General features: G+C 44.0%; 1 protein-coding gene across 2 annotated transcripts in view; it reads left to right on the top strand.

Annotated features, from left to right (window-relative positions):
• The first annotated feature begins 1,619 nt into the window (after positions 1–1,619).
• Positions 1,620–22,699, top strand: part of SNX9 (sorting nexin 9) — an 89,077-nt gene continuing 67,997 nt past the window's right edge. For both annotated transcript variants that reach the window (XM_025294338.1, XM_025294337.1), the window contains exon 1: positions 1,620–1,901. In XM_025294338.1, the coding sequence (XP_025150123.1) occupies positions 1,635–1,901 (267 nt within the window). In that variant the 5' untranslated portion in view covers positions 1,620–1,634. The remainder of the gene's footprint in view (positions 1,902–22,699) is intronic.

The raw sequence follows: 22,699 nt of genomic DNA, 5'->3' as shown, positions 1-22,699 counted from the left end.
ATCTTCTCAGCAATTTCCTAGGTATATACAACCTGTTTTCGTTTTTTTCTTTTACACAAATGGATTGTACTATACATAATGTTCCTTTTACTTTTATCACTACCTCTTTTTTTTTTGGCCAAGCTGTGCATGGCATGTGGGGTCTTAGTTGTTTGTGTTAGTCTCTCAGTCATGTCTGACTCTTTGAGACCCCATGGACTGTAGCCCACCAGGCTCCTCTGTCCATGAAATTCTCCAGGCAAGAATACTGGGGTAGGTTGTCATTCCCTCCATGGGATCTTCCCACCCACGTCTCTTACCTCTCCTGCACTGGTAGGCAGGTTCTTTCTCACTTGGGCCACCTGGGCTTCCCTGGTGGTTCAGTTGGTAAAGAATCTGCCAGCAATGCAGGAGACAGGGGTTTGATCCCTGGGTTGGGATGATCCCCGGGAAGAGGAAATGGCACCCTGCTCCAGTATGGACAGAGGAGCTGGTGGGCTACAGTCCATGGGGTCCCGAAGAGTTGGACATGATTGAGCGACTAACAAACAGCATGATTGATAATAGCTGTAGCCCTCGAACTCAACAAACACAAAAATTCACAGAAAACGCTTTAGTACCATGTCCATTTAAAACCTCTGTAGAAGGTAACCAGTTAAATTTCTGGAGATCAAATAGAATATTTTCGAGAGGACAAAATTTGACATTAACTGTACCGCTTTCCTCGCTTAAAGATGATTTCTGATAGTTGCCTCTTTTACGAGGTACGTATCCCAGTGATGAAATAAAATGTACTGTAATAATATTTCCATCAAGAGATGTCTTTCAGTCACATCTTTCGTACTTGAGCGAAAATCTTGCTCTTCAACTTATTCATTTATTATTGATAAAAAAGGGCCACACATCCAACTCTGAAGAAAAATCTTTTGACAAGAAAAATGGAAATTTTTAAGACTTCTAAAATTTCCATTTCGGGAAACCTGTTGGGTCTTCCCCAAACCTCCGGGGCCCGGAGACGTTTTTTTAAATTTATCAGGAGTCCAGAAGGAGGTTAACGGGACGCCTCAGAACGGAAGCCCCAAGCGTCCGGGCCCTGAAGCTCCCGGCCTGGGACCCCAGCCCGCGGGCAACTCCAGGCGGGCGGCGGGTCTTCCGTGAAGGGCCAGCGGACCTGGAAGCCATTGCTCCGCTCCGTGCCGGCTGCGTTCTCCACACTCATTTCACTCAGCCCCGAGCACGACCGGCCCCACAGCCATGCCGACGCGGGACAAAGATCCCGTCCGCGACTCGAGCCCGTCGGGGCGGGGGGCGCCCCGTTGTATCTCCACAGCAAAACACTTCAGTCGCGGTGACCGGCTGAAGGGCCGCTCGGGACTGGGCTCCCCGGCAGGAGCTCCCTCATAAGCGTGTCCCTCACTCCCGTCCACCGTCCCCACGGCGGGTGGCCAGGCGGGTTGCGGTCGGCTGGGGGACCGTGATCCGGCCCGGCCCCGGCCGCCGCTCGGGGGACGCGGCCCCGAGCCCTGCGACAAAGGGCGCCGGCGGCGCGGCCCGAGGCGGAGGCTCCGGGCGGGGGCGGAAAGTGGGAGAGGAGGCCGGGCCGGCCGAGGGCACCGGGCGCGCTTCCGCCGGCCGCGCCGCGCACGCCGCGGTAGATGGGAGGCTCGGCCGGCGGGGGCGGGGGCCGCGCAGCCGGGGAGTTTCAGGAACTGGAGGAGCGGGGCGGCGGCTGGAGTCGCCCAGAGCCGAGACTCGGGGCCGGGGCGGAGCCGCCGCCGCGCCGGGGCCCAGCCGTAGCCGCCGCCGCCGCCGCCGCCCTCGCTTTCGTCCGGCCGCCTGGGGCCGATAGCCGCGGCGCGGGAGAGGAGCCGACCGTCCCGGGCCGAGGGCGGGGGGGAGATCCGCCCGCCATGGCCACCAAGGTGAGGGGAGCGCGGCCCAGGCCCCGGGCCGGCCGCTCGGCCCTGCGGCGGCGCGAGGGAGGGTCGCGGCCGGGGGCGGGGTGCAGGCGGCGGCGCCGCCGGGGAGGCCGAGGGGTCGCGCCGGGGCCCACCCAGCCCGGGTCGGGCTCAGGGCACGCAGGGCGGACGAGAGGCCGGGGCCCGGGCGCGCGGGGACTCGGCTGGGGGGCGCGGGGCGGGACCCCGGCCGCTCGCGGCGCCGTCTGCAAAGTTTGCGCCTGAGCGTGTGGGCCGCGGCCGGGTGGGAGGGAGGGAAAGTTCCCGCAGCTCCCCGGAGCCCACCCTGAGGAGCCGCCCGCCCTCCGGGAGCCCCCGACTCGGTCCCTAGTGGAGTCCACTCTCCGCCGCTCCGCGCGTCCGGCCGCCGCCGCCGCCGCCGCGGGAGCTGCGTTCTCTCCTCCCTCCGCAGAGGGTGGGACCCCCGGCGCCGCGGGCCGCTTTCGGGGGTCCGACTCGCGCCCGGCCGGAATGGGAATTTAAAATACAAGCCGAGAGTCAAGGCTCCTGAGGAGGGGAAAAAACGCCAGTGAAACGTCCCGCGCGCTTCCACTTCCCTCAATTTTCTTGTGTGTGTGTGTGTGTTTCTCTTTTGTTTTGCTGCCTTTTCAATTTGAATGTTATTTCCAGCATGAATAAAATACCAAGAGGGAAATGACTCTGCTTTCAATTACGTTGTTTGCTTTAAAAAAAAAAAAGAAAGAAAGAAAAGGTCCAGGCCCGAATTACGTGGTGGAACTTTGACTCGCGCTTAGTTAATTGGCCAGGAGCTGTGGTTTGCTTATTTCACAGTATTGTCGGCGAAATTAGCGTTCACCCTTCGCTACCTGAGTCTGCAGGCGCCACCTTCCTCCCCCAGCTCCCTGGGGCTGGGGCGTTTAGTTCTCGACAGCCACTGACTAGGGAAAGCCACGCTCCCCTCCGGGAGCCAGGGGTGGGGTTTGAGTTGACTTTTTGTTTGATTTTGGAAATAGTTTTAGTAATGTCCCTTTTATTAACATCAGAACCCTCTACCGTGTTTATTTTTGAAACCTGACTTCTTGGGTTGGTGAAAGCCTTAGATTTGTTGCTGTTGGGTTTTTGGTTTTGGTAGAGAGAGAAAACTTAGAAAACTGATAAATTTAAAACCCCATTCGAAGATCATACTGATATTTCAGTCAGTGAAATTTTTTGTTCTGTTTCTGTCTAGGTGCAGTGTGTTTTTTGCTTTTTTTTTTTTTTTTTTTTTGGATGGAGATTCTTATCCAGGGAACCTGTTGCCTGCTGTTACTGAAATAATTGTGAAGTTGCTCAGTTGTGTCCGACTCTTTGTGACCCCATGGACTGTAGCCTACCAGGTTCCACCGTCCATGGGATTTTGCAGGCAAGAATACTGGAATGCGTTGCCATTTCCTTCTCCAGGAGATCTCAACCCAGGGATTGAAGCCGGGTCTCCCGCATTGTAGGCGGACGCTTTACCGTCTGAGCCACCAGGGAAGTGGTACTGAAATAATTACTTTCTTGTTACTACTGGCTAAGCTCTATCTTCCCTAGTGGCTCAGCTGGTAAAGAATCCGCCTGCAGTGCGAAAGAACTAGGTTCGATCCCTGGTTTGGGAAGATCCCTGGAGAAGGGAAAGGTTACCCACTCCAGTATTCTGGCCTGGAAAATTCTATGGACTGTATAGTCCATGGAGTTGCAAAGAGTCGAACAGGACTGAGGGACTTTAAATTCACTGGAGACTCTATCTTGGTTTTCTTAGACGTCATAGAACTTTGCTACCTTTTTAACATGTATCATTTCATGTTGATCTTTTTAGAAACAAAACTTATAGATCAAATATTTCTAAGGAAATTTGATTTTGAGGTTTGTTGCCAAACATTTAAATTTCCAATTACACGTTTTATTTTGTACTCATCTTACAACCTTAAAAGCTGTTTATGGTAGATATCTATTCCTTTGATAGTCAGTGTTTTGATATTTTGCACCCTGATCTACTGACCCATGTTAGACTGTCCATTCAGTGGAACTCAGCTTAGCAGCTAGTGCTGGTATATATAATGAAAATTTTATTTGATACTTAAACCTGAACTTGCATGCTCCTGTATCTGTCCTACTCTTTGCAACCCCAGGACTGTAGCCCATCAGACTCCTCTGTCCATGGAATTTTCCAGGCAAGAATACTGGAGTGGGTGTTTTTCCATAAAATTAGAAAGAATAGTTTTTGTACTAAACTTGAATTGTGTTTGTCCTCACTAAGCACAAGCCTTAAAGCCTGGATAAACACTTCCTACTTCATTGTCTTCTCCACTGAAGGCAGGTAACAGTCATTCTGAGTCGGTTTCTTTGACCATTCTAATCACTATTCCACATGGTACTCCTTTCCATGTTTACATTGGACAAACCACTTCTGGTTTCAAAAACAAAGGAGAAGCGCTTCTATAGGAGTCTTCCTCAGTTTTCCCACTTCCTGGTGATTCTTACATCAAACCGCAGTTTCATTTTTTTAATTGTTCCCAGAAAGTAAATTTGTCCTTGTTTTGTTTCATACTTCCTTCCATCCATTACCAGCATCTGAGTAGTTTGAGGGTTTTCCTTTCCTTTCTTTAATTTTAATTGCTTAGGTTAACTTTTTAGTGAGAGCGAATAAGAATATATTTTTTAGTAAGTAATACTGTCTGACTTTTTAAAAATTGGATCAAATGGCATTCAGGCTCCTGCCACAAGCATTAAGTGATGAGAAATAAACACAATATGTGGATATTTTAGGTAGTGTCAGAAAATGCCTTCAGTTGTCTTCAGATATAATTTTCTGATGTAATGCTCTTACATGTTTTCATGAAGATAACAGTTATCTTTGAACTATCATGCTTTTTAGAAAACTACACTGGTATATTCACAATAGTTAGAAATTATCTTTTAAAAGAAAGACTTGAGTTGGCTAGTTCTTCACTGCCAAAGAAAATTAATCAGTAACTGCACACTTGAAAGAAATGATCTGTTCTTGTTTCTAGTCATTACTCAGAATGCTGAATTCACTTTGAGTCCCCGTCTTGTCGCATTTAATAAATACAACAAAAGGCTAATATGAGTGTGTAGCCCGGACTTCTAGGAACTCCAGGTTCTATTTTTACATAGTCATATGGTGGACTGAGGAATAAATTAGTTAAGGGAAAGAAATTCTTTTTCTCTCTTTTTCTTCTGCCGGGATATAGCAAAAGAGACCTGAAATAGTTAATGGAAGTTAGTCCATAGCTGTGTAATTTAGCTGTAATTTCCATGTCACAGTTAACCTTTGGAACTAATCTGAATCCTTTTGTGTTTATGTAGGCACTTTTATGTTGTTACATGTTTAGTCTCTAAGTTGTGTCCGACTCTTTGCGACCCCGTAGACTGTAGCCTGCCAGACTCCTCTCTGTCCATGGAATTCTCCAGGCAAGAATACTGGAGTGAGTTGCCATTTCCTTCTCCAGGGGACCTTCCTGACCCAGGGATCAAACTTGCCTCTCCTGCATTGGCAGGTGGAGCTACTGCTGAGCTGCACTTTTAGGAGTAATCATTAGAACCAAATTTGAAGAATCCCTGTTTCTGGTTTTGTTTTTTTAATTTTTCTTTCCATCTCCAGTATCTGAAGTTGTGTATTTGTTACAGTGCTTGTTTGGTTGAATGGAGTGAGGGTGTAATATTGAAATTACCAGTATTGCTCAAGACTTTTACGTGATATATATTAGTGAGAAGAGTTTAGAAAGCATACTTTGTAGTCTCTCCCGAGCAAAAACCTGTTTAGTGTAGAAGTTTATTGAAGAAGAGAATAGAAATAGCTTTCTAAAGGGTCTTCAAGATTTAGTTGTTTCTGATAGTTTTTTGTTGTTGTGTTTAACAGTATGGAAAATGGTAACCATTCAGTTTTGCATGACAGTACTAGATGCTTCCCTCATGGCTCAGGTGGTAAAGCGTCTGCCTGCAGTGCGGGAGACCCGGGTTTGATCCCTGAGTTGGGAAGATCCCCTGGAGAAATGCCAACCCACTCCAGTATTCTTGCCTGGAAAATTCCATGGGCTGAGGAGCCTGGTAGGCTACAGTCCATGGGGTCGCAAAGCATCGGACACAACTGAGCAACTTCACTTTCACTATATTTTAGAGTGTCTTCATAAATAGAGTATCTAGACAGTATTTGTACAGTCACAGAAAAATTCTGTGACAGTAGGAACATCAACCAATTTATTAAAGAAGAAACAGATGAGAAAGCATAAAAATTTTGCAAAACTTCTGCTGTACCCTGCTTTTATATTGACCATCCATCTGAAATTTTAATTACAGTTTTACTTTGATTGCCCACCAAAACTTTGTACCTTTGCACACGCTGTTCCTCTTTTCTGGAATGCTATTCTCTGGCCTTTTCACTTATGTGCCTTCTTTTACACGTTCTGTCTCAGCTCAAGGCATTACTACAGAAAGCTTTCTGATCTCCCCGACCCATTACCAGGGTCACCTCCTTCATCCAGACGGGCATTTTACGTGTGTTTCTCTGCCCACTGCTCCTTTAGGGTGCTGCCAGCACCTGGGGGCTGGACTGTGTGTGTGCTCATCTGTGTATCTTCTATCAGGCACAGACCAGACTCGTGGTAAACTGTTTGAATGTTGAATTTTCTTGTCTCCATTCCTCCCTCTCCAATTTGAAGGAGCGAAAAGATTTTCCAGTGAGATAAGTGGCTATTAAAATGATTTATCTCCACCTGTAAGCTTTTATCCTTTTAATTGTGCATTTTAGTAAAAAAAATTTTTAACGTATGCGTGCACAATGGAAAATACTTATCTCCAGCTTACATATTGGCCGTGTCTTTTAAGTAAAAGAAATCAGTTTTTACTAATTATTACATGCGAAATTTATTCCTATATTTTAAGGTAATTGAAACAAACTTCACAACTTTTGAGATTTTAAAAAGAGATATCTTTAACCTGTGAATTGTTACAAATGTCTAGTTTCCAAAAGTATAAAGTTTTTCTATTATCATTTTGTTAATGATTTCAAACTTAATTTCATCATGATCAGGGAATCTGATTGATACTAATAACCACACCTGAAAATTTGCTGATGCTAACTTTATACCTAGGGTATAGTCGGGTTTTATAAATGTTATACCTGTGCGTAAAAAGAATATATATATTCCCTAATCAATGTATTTAAATGTATTTTCTATATGTGTCCATACAGACTTATTAACTATGCTGTTCTCATCTGTATCCTCACTAATTCTACTTAATCTGTTGTATCTCATGTCTTTTGTCTACTTGACAGAGATGTTAAAATGGTGGGTTTAAAATTTAAGGTTAGGATTAATATTATCTTCCAGATGAATTGAACCTTTTATTATTATGAAGTGACCCTTTTTATAATGCATTTTTTCTTAAAGGTAATTTTGTCTGAAGTTAATGATTTCACTGGCTTTCTTTTGATAAATATTTTCATGATATATAAAAGCCCACCGCTGAATCTTCCCTTTTCATCTCATTTGACAATCTTTGTGGCTAGAGGGTTTTGTTTGCCTTATTTGTGTTTATTCTGTGTTTGGATTTCTGGCTACCATATACAGATTGACTGAGGACTCCCCACAGCCCCTCAACTTTTTAGAAGGTTTGTTCCTATACCTCGGAGATGCTGTGGGTTAGATTTAGTCCAGCCCCTCAGTCATGTCCGACTCTTTGTGACCCCGTGGACTGGGGAATGCCAGGCTTCCCTGTCCATCACCAACTCGTGGAGTTTTCTCAAACTCATGTGCATTGACTCAGTGATGCCATCCAACCATCTCATCCTCTGTCATCCCCTTCTCCTGCTGCCTTCAATCTTTCCCAGCATCAGGGTCTTTTCCAATGAGTAAGTTCTTCCATCAGGTGGCCAGAGTATTGGAGTTTCAGCTTCAGCATCAGTCCTACCAAAGAATATTCAGGACTAATTTCCTTTAGAATTGACTGGTTGAATCTTGCAGTCCAAGGGACTCTCAAGAGTCTTCTCCAACACCACAGTTCAAAAGCATCAATTCTTTGCTGCTCAGCTTTCTTTATAGTCCAATTCTCACATCCATACATGACTACTGGAAAAACCATAGCCTGACTAGACAGATCTTTGTTGGCAAAGTAATGTCTCTGCTTTTCAGTATGCTATCTAGGTTGGTCATAATTTTGCTTCCAAGGAGTAAGTGTCTTTTAATTTCATGGCTGCAGTCACTATCTGCAGTGATTTTGGAACCCAAAAAAATAAAGTCTGACACTGTTTCCACTGTTTCTCCCATCTATTTGCCATGAAGTGATGGGATTGGATGCCATGATCTTTGTTTTCTGAATGTTGAGCTTTAAGCCAACTTTTTCACTCCCCTCTTTCACTTTCATCAAGAGGCTCTTCAGTTGTTCTTCACTTTCTGCTATAAGGGTGGTGTCATCTGCATATCTGAGGTTATCGATATTTCTCCCGGCAATCTTGATTCCAGCTTGTGCTTCCTCCAGCCCAGCGTTTCTCATGATATACTCTGCATATAAGTTAAATAAGTAGGGTGAAAATATACAGCCTTGACATACTCTTTTCCCAATTTGGAACCAGTCTATTGTTCCATGTGCAGTTCTAACTGCTGCTTCTTGACCTGCATACAGATTTCTCAGAAGGCAAGTCAGGTGGTCTGGTATTCCCATCTCTTGAAGAATTTTCCACAGTTTGTTGTGATCCACACAGTCAAAGGCTTTTTGGCATAGTCAATAAAGCAGAAGTAGATGTTTTTCTGGAACTCTCTTGCTTTTTCGATGATCCAGCAGATGTTGGCAATTTTATCTCTGGCTCCTCTGCCTTTTCTAAAACCAACTTGAACATCTGGAAGTTCACGGTTCACGTATGGCTGAAGCCTGGCTTGGAGAATTTTGAGCATTACTGTGCTAGCATGCTGCTGCTGCTGCTAAGTTACTTCAGTTGTGTCCGACTCTGTGCGACCCCATAGATGGCAGCCCACCAGGCTCCCCCGTCCCTGGGATTCTCCAGGCAAGAACACTGGAGTGGGTTGCCATTTCCTTCTCCAATGCGTGAAAGTGAAAAGTGCAAGTCAAGTCGCTCAGTTGTGTCCGACCCTCAGCAACCCCATGGACTGCAGCCTTCCAGGCTCCTCCGTCCATGGGATTTTCCAGGCAGGAGTACTGGAGTGGGGTGCCATTGCCTTCTCCTGCTAGCATGCCAGATGAGTGCAATTGTGTGGTAGTTGGAGCATTCTTTGGCATTGCTCTTCTTTGGGATTGGAATGAAAACTGACCTTTTCCAGTCCCGTGGCCACTGCTAAGTTTTCCCAATTTGCTGGCATATTGAGTGCAGCACTTTCACAGCATTATCTTTTAGGATTTGAAATAGCTCAACTGGAATTCCATCACCTCCACTAGCTTTGTTCATAGGGATGCTTCCTAAGGCTCACTTGACGTCGCATTCCAGGAGTCTGGCTCTAGGTTGGTGATCACACTATCGTGATTATCTTGGTCGTGAATATCTTTTTTGTACAGTTCTGTGTATTCTTGCCATCTCTTCTTAGTATCTTCTGCTTCTGTTAGGTCCATCCCATTTCTGTCTTTTATTGTGCCCATCTTTGCATGAAAAGTTCCCTTGGTATGTCTAATTTTCTTGAAGAGATCTCTAGTCTTTCCCATTCTGTTGGTTTCTTCTATTTCTTTGCACTGATCACTGAGGAAGGCTTTCTTATCTCTCCTTGCTATTCTTTGGAACTCTGCCTTCAAATGGGTATATCTTTCTTTTTCTCCTTTTCCTTTCGGTTCTCTTCTTTTCACAGGTATATGTAAGGCCTCCTCAGACAGCCATTTTGCCTTTTTGCATTTCTTTTTCTTGGGGATGGTCTTGATCCCTGCCTCCTGTACAATGTCACAAACCTCCGTCCATAGTTCTTTAGGCACTCTGTCTATCAGAACTAATCCCTTGAATCTGTTTCTCACTTCCACTGTATAATCATAGGGGATTTGATTTGGGTCATACCTATTGTGGGTTGGTTCCAGACTAATGCCACAGACCTTCAATTGGTAAAAAACAAATATCCGAAAAGTGCAATAATGCAAAGCAAATAAAAGGAGGTATGCTAGTATGTCAGTTTTTTCATATGTGTATGTGATAAACATTTATGTTACTATTTCTGCCTTAAAATAGTACTCAATTTCATTACCCTCCAGAATTACAGAGACCTTAGGATGCCTGGCTGCTCTCGTATCCCCAACACACTTTGTTGCTGCCTGGTGTTTTAGTTGTCTTTTGTGCCACAAATTAGACGTTAGTTTTGTTTTTTTTTTAATACAGTTAATGTTTACTTAGATTTAATCAAGTTTTACCATATCTTTGCCTACTATTCCTTTTTACATTTCAGTTGTTTCTGGGATAATTTTCCTTTTCCCCAAAGTGAATTCTTTGGAGTTTCCATTAGGGAGAGTTTGTTGTCGGTAAAACCTCTTATGTGTGAAGATGTGTTTTGCCTTGTGCTTGAAAAATAGTGTTCTAGGTACAGAGTTCTGTTATTTCCAGTTTCTTACTGGATTTCAAAGATACTGCTCAGAAGTCAGCATTTAATATTGTTCCTGAATAGATGGTCTGACTCTTCCCTCTGCCCATTTTTAAGACCTCTGTATCTTCAGTATTTTGTGTACTACCTTAGCGGGTTCATGTGTGGCTTTTATTTCGATAGCTTGGGATTTATTGGGTAGCTTGAATCTGAGGATGTGTGTTTTGGTAGTTCTGCCACAGTGCAGCTCCGTAGAACTTTCTGTGATGATGGAAATGTTCTACATTGGTGCAGTCCTGTGTGGTAGCCTCCTGCCATGCAAAGCTAAGGAGAACTTGAAGTGTGGTTAGTGTGACCGAGGAACTGTATTTTAAATTTTCATTTAAATAGTCACACGTGGCTACTAGCTAGCACAGTGGGGAGTGCAGCTGTAGAAAATGCACAGTGACTATATTTCAGGAATATTGCCTCTTTTCTGTTCTCTCTTTCTGGAACCCTAATTAGCATGAAAAGGTCCAACAGATGTCTAACTTCCTAACTTTAAACCTGTTGTGTTTTCTTAGTGCCTCATCTAGATAATTTCTTTGACGCCTACCTTCAGTTTACTATTCTTTCTTTGTTGTTCAGTGGCTAAGTCGTGTCTGACTCTGCGATTCCATGGATTGCAGCCCGCCAGGCTCCTCCTTCCATGGGATTCTCCAGGCAAGAATCTGGGAGTGGGTTGCCACACCCTCCTCCACAGGATCTTCCCGACCCAGGAATTGAACCCTTGTCTCTTGTGTCTCCTGCACTGGCAGGCGGATTCTTTACCACTAGTGCCAGACCCAAACTCTGGCTCCCCAGGGCTTGGGGGAGCCTCCAGGCGGAACCCTGTCTCAACATGTTTTCCTCCCAGCGTTTCTGCTCTCATTTCCTCTGACCTTTCTAGAGCCTTTCCTTTTGTGCTGACTCAGCATTGTGTTTTAAAAGGTGTTTATTTGTGTGTGTCTCTTGCTTTTAATATTTTATTCAGCACTTCAGCGCTTCACTCTGGTGGCAGTTCAGGGAATCAGCCTGCCCTGCGTGCCAGAACAAAATCCAAGTTAGAACATCTTTATAACAGGCTGTAAAGTGAAGGAATGGAATATCTGCACACAAAGTGTTAATCTGTTCTTTGGAGGGAGAACAGTGGAAAAGCAGAGCTGTTAAGCATTTTACTTGAAACCAAACCTTAAACCATCAAAATAACAGACTGGGCATTGCACTTCCCAAGTGGTATTTTCTTTTTTTTCCTCCCCTTCTGATTATCAAAAACACATGATCGATTTAGCCCATCTTGATCGTTTTTAGGTGTTGTAAATACAGTGCTTGAGGATGTTATTCAGTGTGACTCTCTTTCTAAGCTATTTTTAGTATCTGAAAACTGAGTCATATAGTCAGTAGTGTTACCTGCAGAGGCAGGATTTAAAAGTCACCTGTTTGTGTGAGGTGGGACATTTAAATCAAGGGGACACAGAACTTTAGACATTAGTTAATGAAGTTAATTAACTAATTAACATTAGTTAATGAAGTTAATTAACTAATTAACATTAGTTAATTAGTTAATCGCGTGCTGCGGTTCATGGGGTCACACAGAGTCCGACACGACTGAGCGACTAATCTGATCTGATCTGATCTGAATGAAGCAAAAAATGCACTTTATCCTGGGAACGGTGGTCATTCACTGACGGCTTCCTCTGAGCGTAGGGTGAGCTCTCTGCCGACTCCTGTGCTCCACCCTGGGCGTCAGTCTGGAAGGCCTGGACTCTCCTGGAAGCGATATTGTCTGCACATGGGGCTCCTGCTGCAGCTTCTCAAGCCAGCAAGGCTGCTTCCCAGGTGGTGCTAATGGTGAAGGACCCACCTGTCAATGCAGGAGACATAAGAGACACGAGTTCAATCCTTGGGAAGATCCCTTGGAGTCGGAAATGGCAACCAGCTCCAGTATTCTTGCCTGGAAAATTCCATGAACAGAGGAAGCTGGCGGGCTGCAGTCCATGGGATTGCAAAGAGTCCGCCACAACTGAGCACGCATACATGCAACTCACCCTTAAGAACTTCTTTTTCATCTTGTTTGTATTCTCACGATTTGGAGTAATGAATATGTATCGTTTTTGTAATAAGGAAGAAAACAAGTTAATTTTTTTAAACTTAAGAACTTACTGTCATTCACCAGAACCTCTGAAGCTGACTCCCAAATTTATCCACCTTCTGTTAATTTGTTTTCAATTATGCTAAGATAAAAAACAAGTTTTTCGGTTAATGCTTATACATAGTAAGGGGCACTTCAGTAGGAAAATGCTAATACATCGAGTATTACAAATAGAAACTTAAAATGTATTTTTCTTCCTTAAGCACCATATTTTCTTCTTCCAAAGGAGAAAAGGTATGTTTCTTAAGCTTTTAAAAATGGCTGAAAACTTACTGACTAACCAGCACTAAACCTGAAGCTTTTGGAAAATTGCTCTTCTTGCTTTACCTGCCTCTCTGAACTCTTTCGCTCGGGAGCTCAAAGGATGCCTTTGTGAGTCAGCAGCAGTTTCTTCACTCCCCACCTTCGTAAGATTTGAGAGTGAAGAGTTGAATTTAAAATTTGAGTCTTTTTGTTGACATGTCAGGCTTCCTTTGTCTCATGATTGCCATTTGTGTGCAGTCACTAAGTCGTGTCTGACTCTTTGCGACCCCATGGGCTGTAGCCCGCCAGGCTCCTCTGTCCGTGGGATTTTCCAGGCATGAATACTGGAGTGGGTTGCCATTTCCTCCTCCAACTATTAAATAAAGTATATTCAGTTTCTTGAAACCAGAAAACCTAGGAAACCAATAGACTTTAGACTACGAAATCTGTAGTTACATAAGATTGATCCATTTTAATCATTTAAAGCCATGATGATAGCAAAAAATTATGGGGATTGTTTTTGAAAATTCTGATATTAAAGATGGTTCTAATCTTGACTACGGTATCTATAGTATTTAAAAACCCATTCCCCTTTTTGATAAGTAAAAACATCCTTTACTCTTCTTATAGTTTATATTACAAAAGTGATAGATGATTGTTCTCTAAAATGCGAGTATTAATTGTTTTCCCCAAAACTCCTTCTTCTCTGACTCGGAAGGAACCTGTCCTGTAAAGAAGATGATGGCCATTATAATAAACTTCCATCTAAGAAAGAAACTGGACTCTCACTAAAGTGCGTACATATTCTATGAGTGGCGATCATGTTGAGGCATTGATGGCAGAGCTGTGGCACCTGAGCTGCATCGCAGCCCCCCCACCTGTAATGTGAAAGTAAAAGTGTTAGGCACTCAGCCGGGTCCAACTCTTTGTGACCCCATGGACTGTAGCCTGTGGGATTTCCCAGGCAGAATACTGGAGTGGGTTGTCCTTTCCTTCTCCAGGGGAATCTTCCCGCCCCAGGGGTCGAACCTGGGTCTCCTGCATCACAGGTAGTTTCTTTACCATCTGAGCCACATGGTTCAACAAATGTCCCCCACATGGAGAGCTCCTTAAATCGAAAATTGCTGTTTGATTTCTGAGTTCCTGATTCAGGAGGTGGGACCAGAACCTGCATTTCCACCAGTTGCAAGGTGCTGCTGCTGCTGCTGCTGATCTAGGGACCACACTTAGAGAAGCAATGTTGCAGAAGATGCAAAAGCAAGTAAGAGCCCGGGTTCTGTCCTGGCTTCATCTCTAGAACTGTGGACTGTAAAGTAGGTGGGCTCTGGTGTGCAGTGTTTGTTTCTTGCTTAAAGTATTCTAATCTGATGAGTTCAAGTGAGGTTGAAAATTTTAAAATTGGTATTCTCAAAAACTGTTATGCTTCTTATCAATTTGTGGTTTTCAGTAACTTTTTTCAGCATTGTACTGATTGGTTATTTGTGTTATGTGCAAAATGGCTTCATCTGTTAGAGTCTCTGATTATTACGGTGGTGAAGTGACTGGGTGTTACTTTTCTTGTTGCTTTTTGGTTAGCCAGAAAGCATGTCATACAGTTTTAAATATCATTATAGTTCACAGAAATCAGTCCAGATTTATTTGCTTTGTATCATATGTTCCTGAAGTGGTTGTATAGTGATAATGATTTTTAATTCACTAGGGGAGATTACTATGTAAAAGGATCCTGTGTTTTAATTATTTTGTAATTGAGATTATATTTGTGTAAATCCAGTTTTTTTAAACTTGTGTAGTGTGCACCTATACTTAATTTTGATGAATTTAAATTTCACCACATTAAACTTTCCTGTTTGCCCACGTCGATGCCTCAAAGAAGTAAAGTGACAGATGTTTTCAAAGTCAGAGAAAACAAAGAATATCGTCCCTAACTAGAAAAAGCTACATTTGATAATTAAGTTGGTCTAGGACTCATTGCATGGACGCAAGTTTGCTTCAGAAAGTAGCCTGCGTCCATGCAACTTGCCTGTGCACTATCAACAGGAGCCGTGTGTGTGTGAGCAGGAGCCCGTGTGTGTGTGAACAGGAGCCCGTGTGTGTGTGAGCAGGAGCCCGTGTGTGTGTGAGCAGGAGCCATGTGTGTGTGAGCAGGAGCCCGTGTGTGTGAGAGCAGGAGCCCGTGTGTGTGTGAACAGGAGCCGTGTGTGTGTGAACAGGAGCCCGTGTGTGTGTGAACAGTGCAGAAAAGTGCTGTGACATCCTTGTATTTCCAGATAATGTGAAACGGCATTTATACCATCCAGTCTTCTTGCTGGTGCATAAACAGCATACACTATTAGTTATGGAAGGAATACATTTGATGTTCATGTTCTGTGGTTAACATTAGAATATTATTGTACATAAATATCAAGGGGTATCTCTGGGATATATTAAGTATGCTACCAGACATCAAAAGCATGTTATTTCATTCAACAGTCTTTCTCCAGAACTTATAAATTCTGTAAGTGAACAGTGCAGCCATTTTTCTACTCTCAAAGAACTTATAATCTAGTGTGGAAGGCAGACTCTGAATCTCTTCAACTCAGAGTTCTCGTTGTTGTGGTGGAAGTGCACGCAGTGCCCAGTAATGCCATAAGAATCTGGGGTTGGAAGTGAGACCTTCCCTCTGTTTTCCTGCATTTACTGTCATTGGAAATGTAAAACTTGAGTTTATAGCAGTAAAGAGGCTACAGTTTGAAAAAGTTTATGAGAAAATAAAAACTAGTGGATTACTCCGACATACATCAGTCGTAATACAGATCATTTCTCTGCTTGAGATGAGGGCATAGTGTTAAATAAGTGAGGACACATTTAGTTTGAGGTCCTTTAAACAGTTCCTTATTAGAGCGACTGCTTTTGCAGGACAGAGAGTACCTGTCAAAGAAGGCCTCCATTTCCAACATGCCTAGTTGTGACCTCAGTTTTTATCTGGGACTAGACAATAAGCCACTTTTGCGGTCCAGTGAACAACATGTGCCCTGCAGATAATCTGTTTCTGTGACTCGGCCCCTTCTAAATCCCTGATGGCCTTGGACACAGCATCTCCCAACGGTTAAAACGGATCTGCTTCTTTTGATTTCCACGCTAGCAGATCAGTTAAAATACTTGGAGTGTTCATGTGCCTGCTTTGCAGCACCTAGAGTTTATTCTAGATTAGAGATTCCCAGCTGGTGAGTTTTCAGGAAAGTGGAGAAGGTGTTAGTCACTCAGTCATGTCTGACTCTTTGCGACCCCATGAACTGTAGCCCTCCAGGCTAATCTGTCCATAGGATTCTTCAGGCAGGCATACTGGAGTGGGTTGCCATTCCCTTCTGTAGGGGATCTTCCCAGCCCAGGTATTGAACCTAGGTCTCCTGCATTGCAGGCGGATTCTTTACCATCTGAGCCACCAGGGAAGCCCATATGTATGTATGTATGTAATAAATTGATCTTGAGGTTGTTGGCATTTCTCTATGATTGAAGTTAGCTATTACATAAAAAGGTGATTGCTAACAGCTTATTGCCATTTGAGTTCCCTTGGATCTTATCTTTAGAAGAGACATTGTGTCATGTTTCCTATTAGAGATGCAATGAATGAAAAATGAGTTCTATGTAATCGTGAAATTTATGTATTTCACTGTAGTAGTGGTGGAACTGCAGAGAGATTGGGAGGCTGGGTTCAAATCCCAATCAAATCCACCTGTATTACTTTGGAAGGTTCCTTAATGTTTCATTTCCCTCATCTGTAACATACAAGTAATAATAGGAACTCAGGTGTGAGTTCCATTGCACAATGGAAAAAAACAAAACTTCATTTCTCTGTAATAATTTACAACCATTTATGTCCTCATCCTACTGGAAGATTCAGCTATGTAATCTGTAGCTCACATTCTTCTCCTCTTACCCAGGGTTACGTGTAATTTGAAGGCAGGGATCTTCCCATATTCTTGGGCTTCCCTGGTGGCAGAGTCAGTGAAGAGTCTGCCTGCAGGGCAGGAGACCTGTGTTCAATCCCTGGGTCGGGAAGATCTCTTGGAGAAGGGAAATGGCAACCCACTCCAGTACTCTTGCCTGGAGAATTCCATGGACGGAGGGGCTGGTGATTCTTTTTGCCATTGCCTTGGTGTGCCTTGTTATTTCTTCTAGTCAGTTACCTTGCATACATGAAAATAAGATAAAAACAAGGCAGAATGTTAGCGGCTTAGAGAACAAGTGTGAATGAGATTATAAAGCACATTGGCCTTGCTGAGAAGTCTGTTATAAAACCACTGCATGTGTTTAGCAGATCCGTTTACTAAGTTCACAGATGGTACATCTCATTGGATCCTCATGTGGTAGACCACTGGGTTATTTTATTACCTTCAGTAAATCGTTGCGCACCACCCATGGGCCAGAAACGGTTGGAGCATTAGGAATACAACATTAGAGAGAATAATTTTAAGTGTCTGCACTCAGACAGAAAAAAAAAATCCCTGCTCTCCTGGGCCTTGCATGCTAATGGAGGAGATGGCAGTAAAAAAAAAGAAATCAGAAAAATTCAACTGGGAGAAGAGAACTTGCTGAGAGGTGAGAGCATGTGCCTGTGTATGCACACAGTGTGGGGTGGGGTGGCCAAGCAAGTGTCTGGGAAGGTGACCCTCAAGTCCAGATCCCAGGGAAGGCTTGAAATTTCCATCTCTAAAGGAAAAGGCATTACCCTTGGGGAGAGTGTACCCAGAGGTCCAGGAGGTCATGTGGCCAGCTGGGCCGCGGACGTGGTCCGGACCCTCAGGTTGCTGAGTGAGTGTGAGTGATGAGGAGGGCTTTGGCATTCATTCTGCGAGGTGAAACCACAGGAGGGCTTTTGGCACACTAGGAACAGCTAGCTGACTTTTCTCTTTTCCTCTCTCCCCCTCCTTCCCTCTATTTCTCTCTCTTTCAGTTGAGCTTACCTTTATTAGGGCTTCCCATGCGGCTCAGTGGTAAAGAGTCTGCCTGCCAATGCAGGAGACGCAGGTTTGATCCCTGAGTCGGGAAGATCCCCTGGAGGAGGAAATGGCAACCCACTCAATTTTCTCGCCTGGGAAATCCCATAGACAGAGGAGGCTGGCGGGCTATAGTCCATGGAGTCACCAAGAGTCGGACGTGACTGAGCATGCGTGCCACATGCCTTTATTAAGCCCAAAGCATACTGCAGGGAGTTAATGCCTTGTTCACTTTTATATTGGACTTTAGGTCTTACTTGATCCCCTCTCTAAACTGTATTGATTTTCTCTAATTAAAGTCAGATAGGAAAATCCTGTGCTCCACTTAAGCCAATCAGTGCACAGGAGGATCCGTGGATTATCCTTTTATATATATGTATGTGGACTATCCCAATCCAGTCGCTTGAAAATAATTTAAAAATAAAATTTAAAGCATCTCTAACATACTGAATTTTCCGTTCTGTCTTTTCTCCTGAATATGCTGAAAGTAAAAGCATCCCCTTCTCAGACCATTTGCCCCTTTGGGCTATAAAACAGTGGGTTTGGCTGTCACCATCCTGTTGACTTGACCACTGTTCACCCAGAGAGTAAGTAAAATAGCTCCAGACTGGCAGATTACAAGCAGATGTAGAAATATTTATAACCAGTTACAGCCGACTTCATTCCTTTTCTAATTGGAATCACTGCTTGCTAAAGCAGTTTCTTATGTAAACTTCCTGAAGCCTCAGCAGTTTTGAGAACAGGAGTGTAAGAAAGCAACTGGTACAGTGAGAATTGGGTCAGAATGTTCTCACGGGCTTAGGCGAAGCAGCATCAGCCCGGCGTAGGAGTTTGAGATTCAATAAATCTTTATTCTTTCTCTGGTTCCATTATGTGTTTTTGTTTTTTTTGTGATTTTTTTTTCTTTCTGATGTGCAATATATTAATGAAAAATCATATTATTTGGGCTTAAAAACTCCACATCTGGCTGATTCATGTCAATGTATGACAATAAAATTTAAGTTAAAAAAACTCCACATCTGAGAGTTTTTAAGATGTTATCTACTTTGGTATAATTCTTTATTTTTAAATTTTTATTTATGAAAATTCCAAACAGGCAAAAGAAGAGTAGTACAGTAAACCCTCTATGTATGCACGGGCAGATGCAGCAGTTACCAGCTCCTGGCCAATTTGGTTTCCTTTAACCTTCCTCTCCCATTTTCCCTTTCCTTGATTATTTATTTTTTTAATTGGAGAATAATTGCCTCCCTGATTATTGTGAAGCAATTCCAGATATACTGTCTCATGATAAATATTTCAGTGTATTTTAAAAACATGTAAGATTTTAAAAACATATAACCATTCCTAGTATCCTATTTAAAAATTCAGAATAAATCTTTAACATCTTGAGATATCCAGTCTGATGGTGTGCGGTGTAAACACGTTCATACATTGTCTGCTGGTAAGCATGAAGGTGAGGACAGTGCCGTCTAGTTTAGCCGCTTGCTGCTGCTGCTGCTGCTTCAGTCGTGTCCGACTCTGTGCGACCCCATAGACGGCAGCCCACCAGGCTTCTCCGTCCCTGGGATTCTCCAGGCAAGAACACTGGAATGGGTTGCCATTTCCTTCTCCAATGCATGAAAGTGAAAAAATTGAAGTTGCTCAGTCGTGTCCAACTCCTAGCGACCTCATGGACTGCAGCCTACCAGGCTCCTCCGTCCATGGGATTTTCCAGGCAAGAGTACGGGAGTGGGGTGCCGTTGCCTTCTCTTAGGTAATGATATTTAAAGCTATTACTGATTGGCATTTGTGTGAATCTGCCAGAGTTAATTTAAAATGGATTTTGCCATAGGTAGTATGACTATCCCTAACACAAAGGTTTTAAGATAGGTATGTTGCTTTCCTCTTGTCAGCTCCACACGTCACAAAATCCTCAGCAGACAGGCCCTCCTACAGCCTGTGTGTCCAGTGGGTGGTGCAGGCCCCAGGAGGCTGCCCATGATTAGAGCTGAGAACAGTGTGGTTACACACACATTTTCAGGGGTGAGAAAGACAGGCCTGGCCTTCAGCCTCCAGATGGTACCTGTAGTTGATTGAAAAGTGGATGAAAATGAAGATTGAAAAGGAAATATTAACCATCTTATTGTAACTTAAAATATTTAAATATCCATTTATTTACCAGTCCTTTGATAGAAAGCCAGGGTCTTTTCTTGGGAGTATGTGCCTCTGATTATAGTTCCAAGTGATCCATCTTGTATAACTGGTCCGTCTTCTTTTAAAGAACTTAAAGAGTTCCAGAGCAATTTCATGTATTGTGAATTCAAAAATTTTAGATTTTTAAAAATTGTTACTTCCCATTTAACTGTTGTTTCTGATGTGCTTGCTTTGACAGAAAGCTTTCTAACAACTTTTTTTTTTTTTAATCAAGCCTCCTCCTCCAACTTGGTTTTCTTAGAAATACTCTTTTTTCTTGTTTCATTAGCTTATGTAATAATTTAATTGCTTATCTACAAGTACAGCTTCAGCTGGTGGGGTCAGAGTGGCCCCTGTATATTAGGGAGTAGCCTCTCAGGGCAGGAGTTCATTCCGCATGCCCTGTGTTTTGGGCTTCCCACGTGGTGCTAGTGCTCAAGAACCCACCTATGAATGCAGGGGACCTGAGAGACGTGGGTTTGATCCCTGGACGGGGAAGATCCCCTGGAGGAGGGCATGGCAACCCACTCCAGTATTCTTGCCTAGAGAATCCTATGGACAGAGGCAGCTGGTGGGGTCTCCATGGGGGTCACAGAGTCAGACACGACTGAAGGGACTTAGCATGCACACACATCCTGTGTTTTATACAGAACACAGAGCACATCAGTAAACCTGACAGATCGGTCCCGTGGAACACAGGCTGCGTGGCACTTGTATTAATAAGCCAGTCATGGCACTCTTATTAATAAGTTAAGATTTGTGGCTGGTTACCTGGGATTGCTTAGGTTAGACTGTGGATCTCATGGACCCATCAGACTTTGAGGAGAATTGATGGTGGCTGAGGAGAATTGATGGTAGTAGTAAGTTCAGTATTTTTTTGATACTGCTTTAACGTGATCAGCTGCCTTTAGTCAATCAGTATCCTAGAGCCATATCAGGATTTAAACGATTATCAGAAGTGCTTTTCAGTATTGTTTTCAAAGAAAATGGATTTTAGACAGTTATCTAATGAATAACAAAAGTGTAGTTTACTCAAGTAAATGTACCATTTTCTGTTTTACTAAGAAAATGGTATCGTAACTCTTTAAATTTAGAGGATCTTACAAGTATGGGGAACTCAGTAATTACAGTTTGTGTGTTAGTCTTTCCTTCTGCTCGAGAAGTAGGGAAGACTTAATCCTTTGGAAAAATATATTCTGCTGCTGCTGCTGATGGGACAGGATCTTTCTTGGCATTTCAGTTTAGCCAGTGTTCAGTGCTTATAATAGTTTGCAATTGAGGTAGTTAGGTTTACCACAGAGGAGATAAAAGAAGTAAAGACATACAGCTTTTGTTCTCAAGGCCCTCGTGCCTTCATGATTCACCTGATTCATTCACATGATTCAAGCCTCATCGAGGCGAAGGGGCTTGCATAACTCAGTGAAGCTATGAGCCACGCCACTCAGGGCCACCCAAGACGGACGGAAGAGTTCAGACAAAACGTGGTCCGTTGGAGGGGGAGATGGCAAACAACTCCAGTACTCTTGCCACGAGAACCTCGTGAACAGGATACAAGACCATACTCAATGGGGAAATGAAAGATCCTGGCCAAATTACAAAGGCTCAGCATCCTCTCTGATTCTGCCGTAACCTTTGGTCTTTCCCACTAGCCTTTGAGGGCGGCGGCTTGTTTTCATAGCCTCTCGGAATGATCTGTTGCGGATATTCAGTGGATGACTTCCTGAGTGAGAGCTGGGGGCCTGCTGGGTGTCCTGGAGAGGACAGTCCTGGATTGCACTTCCAGCTTTGCTACTTTCTAGCTCACTAACCGTAAGCAAATTAGTCACTCTGGGCTGTTGGTTCCCTGTCTGTAATGATGCCTTCTTATCCCTTACAGGGACATTAAGCTTTTTATGACTTCCAGGATCATCACAGTATAAAGAATTGTCCTCCCCTTGCCCAGTGTTAACTGCACCACTATTAAGAAATACTGGGGCCTTGGCTCATCAGGCCTAGATCAGTACCTGGAGTCAGACATGGGGTTACCTTACCTGACTCACGAGAGGGAGGGATGAAAACTTGAACACAATGGGGGTGGATTTTAACCCCCCAGGGAAGAGGGCAGAGGAGGGCATGAATGTTGTGAGCACTGCACAGTGCTGATTCTGCGTGAGAGAAAAAAGGTGATTAGAGAGGGCTTGGTGTTGTGGAGTGGGGGACAGGGCTAGATTTTTAGGGTGGTGTTAGATGTTGGAGGATGGTGAACACCAGGGAAATGGATCTGAGCTCGATTGCAGGGAATGGGGTGTCATTAGGACTTTTTGATATGTGACACGATGCTGGTTTTTCCGAGAGGGCCTCTGGCAGCAGTGAGCTGGGTTGACTGGCTGAGAGGAAAGATGGGGGTAGGAAGAGCCCACCCGCTCCAGGGCAGCTGACATCATGGAAGACTCAGGACAAAGAGCTGGTCAGAACTCCAGCTCATTGGCCAGGCGTTCTGCCTCAGAACAGGTTACTTGATGCATGCAGTTGATATGAGCTGCTGTTTCTCCTGCAGAACTGAGTAATATCACCCACCATTGGGCGTTGTTTTGAAAATTAAGGAAGGACACATGTGAAGTGCGTCCCACCTAGAAACACTTAGTCCCACTTCACCTTTCCTCATCTGCATGGTTTCCTCTTTTTGTAGGGGCTTTTAGTTGCAGGAAGGACCAA

The sequence above is a fragment of the Bubalus bubalis genome, chromosome 10 (assembly GCF_019923935.1).
Source record: "Bubalus bubalis isolate 160015118507 breed Murrah chromosome 10, NDDB_SH_1, whole genome shotgun sequence".
Taxonomy (NCBI): domain Eukaryota; kingdom Metazoa; phylum Chordata; class Mammalia; order Artiodactyla; family Bovidae; genus Bubalus; species Bubalus bubalis.
The sequence above is the reverse complement of the archived record's forward strand: the minus strand, read 5'-3'. Positions and strand labels throughout refer to the sequence as shown.